Below are 5,662 nucleotides of genomic sequence, written 5' to 3'. Positions count from 1 at the left end.
ATGTAGTGCTGACTCCAGGAGCCTCAGGTACTGAGAAGAGACTGAACAATCCCCTCAAGGAGACAAAGGCAGAAGACAAACCTAAAATACTCTGAAGCATTACTGGGCCCCACTGAGGGCCATTACTGACAAAGCCTCCCCAGGGACTCGTTAGAGCCGATAATTGGAGGCTGTGATTGCAGGTAGGCAAAGGCACTGTGCAGGTGGCTCTGACGCTGACAAAGCCCTTGGATTGTTACATGGAGCACAAAGGCCAAGCCCTGACCCCCGGCCCATGGGAAGGGGGATCCTGTCCCTCACACGTGGGTCAGGGCCCTTCCTGGGGCAGTGGATGTGGGGTCTGCAATGCCCAGTGCAGGACAATGGAACAACACCCCCAGCTTCCCCATGGGGTTGCAAGGAGGAAATGAGGCTCCAGTGCCATGAGGACAACATGTCTTCTCACAGCCCTTGGTGGCACAGACAACTGCCATAGCCCAGAGGACAAAGACCTGGGTTCTGTTCGTGTCTTCCAGCCTGGCCAGCGCCCTTGGCAGTTTCCATCACAGGCTGTCCCACGCCTGCCCCTGTTTTCCTGCAGCCTGTAGACATCCATCTTGCTTCTTCACCTTGCTCTCCCCTGGACATTTCTCTGCCTTCACTGACGTCTCCCCACCCTCACCAGCCGTTCGTTGAAACACAAAGCCATGGTCTGATCACCAACTCTCACTGGGTGACCTCTTGCACCACAGCTCTACCCTTCGAGTGACATTTCTTCTTCCTCATGTCCAGGCTCCACTTTCCAAGCTGCACTTTGTAGCAGCTTTTCTCTCTCCTGCTTTTTCCCACCTCCAAGGAAAGCTCAAAATTCTCAGAAAGCACCCTCCAAGCAGGCGACCTAACTCATCAGCCTTCTTGTGGCCTTTCACCTGAGCTGACAAAAGTGACCTCACTGTGATCTTCTAAACCATGTGACTTTCCCTGGCCTTTCAGCTTCTTGGATAGGCACAAACGAGCCCTATGCCTGCTGCTGTCCCGTCAGGTACTCAGGCAGAAGGCACATGCCAACCCATATCCATGCCCTCTTCCTGGATGGGGCTCCACCATGTGGGGGGATAATAAGGACATTCAAGAGTGTTGGCCCAAATGCTAATCACTGAGGGATTCTGGGTATGACTGGCTTCTAAAAAGACTTTGTACTGCTGATGACATTTGGGCCTCACCATCCAGCCAACTTCCCACCCACCCTACCATCCACTTCTTCAGACTGGAGAGCATCAATCCGGCTCTAAGGAGACTCTGGGAGATGATGTCAAAGGACTTGCAAAAGGCCAAGTACACAACGTGCCCTCGTTTCCCCTAACCATTCTGGTTCAGCAATGCCTTTCTTGTCCTTCAAGGGCCTGGAGATGGCTGCAGGACAACTTGCCCCATGTCCTCCTAGAGTCTGAGGTAGGCAGGCCACTTGCAATTCTGTCAGTCCTCATCCCTGCCCTTCTTGAAGAGGGGTTTGACGTCTGCTTTTTCCAAGGACCACAGAACCTCCATGATTGCTCCGGCACTTTTGAGGTCACAATCCAGAATCACAGGCAAGGGTGACGTAGCAGTCAGGAGCACTTGCTATGAGCCTGGCCAAGGCAGCTGAGATGAATGTAGCTGTGAAAATGGAAATTTGTTCTTGGAGTCACACACAGAAATGTCGGAGCTCTGCCAGGTGCCCATGTCTCAGCTGGTCTCTTGCAATCCTCGTACACACAAGGGTGATCAGAGAGAGGAGTCCTTGCCTTGCACGTGCAGAGGCAGTGCACTGCAGCAGTCACAGTGTCTCTCTGACCTCCTGCTGCTGCTCCCAGAGGCTGGGAGGCACCTCAGCCCTGCGGTGTATCGCCCTGCTCTGCACTCGTCTGAGATGCTCCATGGCATGAGGAATGGACACGGGGACGTGGGTTAAATGAAGCACATCCCAGTGCTGCATCCAGGTGCTTTCCCAGGGGATGTTACTCTCAAAGTGAAGTGACCTTGAGACACTGTCTGTCCCAGAGGCCTTCATGGCACCCGCAGGAAGAGCTGATGGCATTTGTGCTCACTCGGGTTCATCTCCCCACACGCACACCATGTGCATGCTTACGTCTCGTCTGTACAATGCAAACCTGGACTTCTGACCTGGTCATTCGGTGTCCCTCTGTGGAGGGACAAGCAACCTCTCCGAGCTGGGCTGAGAGGCCAGTGCTGGACATGGTGGTGGTTATTGGCTGGTGTGTGACGACTGCCCTGGGGCAGCTGCCCGGGGTGTCCAGCGAACACGGGCACAGGCCAGACCCTGTCTGCTGGTCCTTCATGTCTCTGACTGGTCCCACAGCAGGAAATGGAGGCCAGTGAGAATGTCCATCCAGCCGGCACGCTGAGGAGATCTCCGCTGCAGGCAGCTTGCAGCCCCAGGTGCCAAACTTGCTGCCCAGGACAGCATGAGAGAATTGGCCCAGGGGATGCTCAGGAAGGTCCTTTTGCCCCAGGGACAGGGCAGCATGCCCCCAGCTGCCACCCTCAGCAAAGGGTTTCTCTTTCCATGTCTCCCCTGCACACACACAGTGCCCTGCTCTTCTGCTCGCACTTCCCATCTCCCCACAGAGCCTTTTCCCTAGCGAGCACATCTAGGCTGGCCTGGCCAGCCACTCCTGCACCCCCTCCCCAGGCTGTGGAGCCCAGGGCCATGGGGTGAGTCCGCAGGGTCATGCTGGTCATGCTGGGAGGCAGACCCAGCTCCGGGTGCCTACTGCCCCCTTCACCTTCAGCACTCAGACACTGCCCCACGGCTCCAGAGAAGATCTCAGAGAAAGGATCTCAGACAAACCACCCGGAGCAGGGTCCTTTATTTTGTTTAAAGACACAGCTCCCAATTTACACAAAGTCTCTGGGTCACACAGGACAGGCAGATACTGAAATAGAAATAGGATAAAGAATGACTTCCTTTTTGTGGACAGCATTAATACAACCAAGAAAAGCTAAAACCCAAAGAAACCAAAGAAAAAAACCTACCAAAGAGAGTCTGGGCATGTAATGAGTTACGAGACAAGGGATATGCAGTAGAACATGGGCAGATCATTGCTGCTTCTTAAAAGCAACAAGTCATCAGTTTCCTTAGGGCATCCTTGAGCTCCTGGTTCCTCATGCTGTAGATGAGGGGGTTCACTGCTGGAGGCACCACCGAGTACAGAAATGACACCACTAGGTCCAGGGATGGGGAAGAGATGGAGGGGGGCTTCAGGTAGGCAAACACTCCAGTGCTGATAAAAAGGGAGACCACGGCCAGATGAGGGAGGCACGTGGAAAAGGCTTTGTGCCGTCCCTGCTCAGAGGGGATCCTCAGCACAGCCCTCAAGATCTGCACATAGGACAGAACGATGAAAACAAAACACCCAAAAGCAAAAGAAACACTAACCACAAGAAGCCCAACTTCCCTGAGGTAGGCGTCTGAGCAGGAGAGCTTGAGGATCTGTGGGATTTCACAGAAGAACTGGTCCAAGGCATTGCCTTGGCAGAGCGGTAGTGAAAATGTATTGGCCGTGTGCAGCACAGCATAGAAAAAAACACTGCCCCAGGCAGCTGCTGCCATTTTCACACAAGCTCTGCTGCCCAGGAGGGTGCCGTAGTGCAGGGGTTTGCAGATGGCAATGTAGCGGTCATAGGCCATGATGGTGAGAAAATAAAAATCTGCTGACATAAAAAATACAAGTAGGAATACTTGGGCAGCACATGCTGCATAGGAAATGGCCCTGGTGTCCCAGAGGGCATTGGCCATGGCTTTGGGGAGAGTGGTGAAGATGGAGCCCAGGTCGAGGAGGGAGAGGTTGAGGAGGAAGAAGTACATGGGGCTGTGGAGGTGGTGGTCGCAGGCTATGGCGGTGATGATGAGGCCATTGCCCAGGAGGGCAGCCAGGTAGATGCCCAGGAAGAGGCAGAAGTGCAAGAGCTGCAGCTCCTGCGTGTCTGCGAATGCCAGGAGGAGGAACTGGGTGATGGAGCTGCTGTTGGACATTGGCTGTTTCCTGGTCTTAAGTTCTGTCCAAAGAAGGAAAAGACAGGAAAAATTTAGGACAGATTTCTCGAAGAAAATCCACTCAATTTTTCATAGAAATCCCCCCGCAGTTGGAATACATTTCCATTCTCTAGTTTGTGCTGGCTGAGTGTGCTGTGAGGAGCAGGAGCTCTGCCCTTCTGCTGCTGAGGAGTCAGCTTTGCTCTGCTGCAGTGGGTACATGGGAGCTGGTTTGTGACAACTCTGATGTTCACAGGGGATGTCAGATGTAATCCACCTTTCATGGAAAAGTTCAATATCTGCACTCATGACTCATGGGAGAACGTGGGCTGTGGCAGAGAGGCTTAACATGACTTTCTTACAATTTTGTCTATGTTTTTTCACAGAGCTGCAGTGTCCATCAGCCCTTTTCCCATCTGCCCTGTGTTTTCATTTTGCCACCTTGAAGATGCCTTCACACACAAATTACTCTTTTAAAAAAACCCTAAACCTGCACTCTGATGAGACCAGAGGAGTCCTGTTTCACAGGACAGCTCTGCAAACTCTTCTCCAGCCCAGCCCAGAGGTGGAGGTGTGATGGAGAGGGCAGGACACGACCCCTCCCAGAGAGAAGCAACTGACTCTGCGAGGAGAGTGCCGACCCCCAAGGAAAGGCTCCGCACTCCCGAGGATCCCACAGCAGAGCTGCGCCTTTCTGGGGGGCAGCTTGCAAGCCCTGCAGGACAGGCAAAGCAGAGACTCGGGGGTCCCTCCGATGGGAGGTTCTACAGAGAGAGTCAGCTCATTGCCCCGCAGACAGTGCCCAGCAGACATCTGCAGGGAAACACAGAAAGAGAGCTGCCTGAGCGCACCCTCCCCCTGTGCTTGTTTGCAGTGTCCTCCCAACCCCGTCCCTGTCTCTGCTGCCTGCAGCTGTCCCTGCCAGGAGCTGGTTCTCTGTCCCCTGTGTCTCCTCCCTGGCAGTGCTCACACAGCCCATCCCACCCGCTGCCTGCTCAGCTCTGCCCTGCAGAGCCCTCCCTGCAGCAGGACACTGCCCAGGGGCATCTCTGGGTGTGCAGGCTCTGAGGGGAACATCAGACCAGCCCTGGCGAGGATGGAAAAGTGACACTGATGCTGTCTGTAACCACGGCATGGTGATTTCCAATACTCCCCGCTTTATTCACCTCTAAGAGGAACAGACTTGGAATTTCAGTGCCTCCTCCGGAAATGAGAGATTAATTTCTATGTGCCATTGCCCACCCAGACAACCCAGAGGAGAAGAGTGAAAGACCAGGATCCTTCCCTTTCAGGCAGCCCCTGCCTTGCTGTGCTTCCTGAAAAGTCTCCTGGGAAGATCCTGCAGTGATGTGGAGCTGTGAGCAGCCCTGACCCACACAGCACCCTCTCAACAGCAGAAGCACCCTGCCATTGCACTGGTCTCTCCTTCCACCCCCAGCTTCTCCCCACAGCGCCGTGGGGAGCTCCCCGGGCAGGCTGAGTGCTGAGCCTGGCAGGCGGCAGAGTCCCTGCCCCAGCACCCAGCCCCGGGGGTGCAGGGACCCTGCTCGGAAGGACAGCCCTGGGCACCCCTGGCTGCACACCCACCTTCACACCCTGCAGCCGTCCCTGGCAGAAGGCAGCCCTCATGCCCTGTCCCTCTGATGG

At 54.8% G+C, this 5,662-nt stretch overlaps 1 protein-coding gene across 1 annotated transcript; it reads right to left on the bottom strand.

Moving 5' to 3' along the window:
- Positions 1–3,091: 3,091 nt before the first annotated feature.
- LOC132321521 (olfactory receptor 14C36-like) lies at positions 3,092–4,021 on the bottom strand. Its single transcript, XM_059835018.1, has one exon. The coding sequence runs from the start codon at positions 4,013–4,015 to the stop codon at positions 3,092–3,094; it is 924 nt and encodes a 307-aa protein (XP_059691001.1). The 5' UTR covers positions 4,016–4,021.
- Positions 4,022–5,662: the final 1,641 nt, after the last annotated feature.

The sequence above is a fragment of the Gavia stellata genome, unplaced genomic scaffold, assembly GCF_030936135.1.
Source record: "Gavia stellata isolate bGavSte3 unplaced genomic scaffold, bGavSte3.hap2 HAP2_SCAFFOLD_42, whole genome shotgun sequence".
NCBI lineage: Eukaryota > Metazoa > Chordata > Aves > Gaviiformes > Gaviidae > Gavia > Gavia stellata.
The sequence above is the reverse complement of the archived record's forward strand: the minus strand, read 5'-3'. Positions and strand labels throughout refer to the sequence as shown.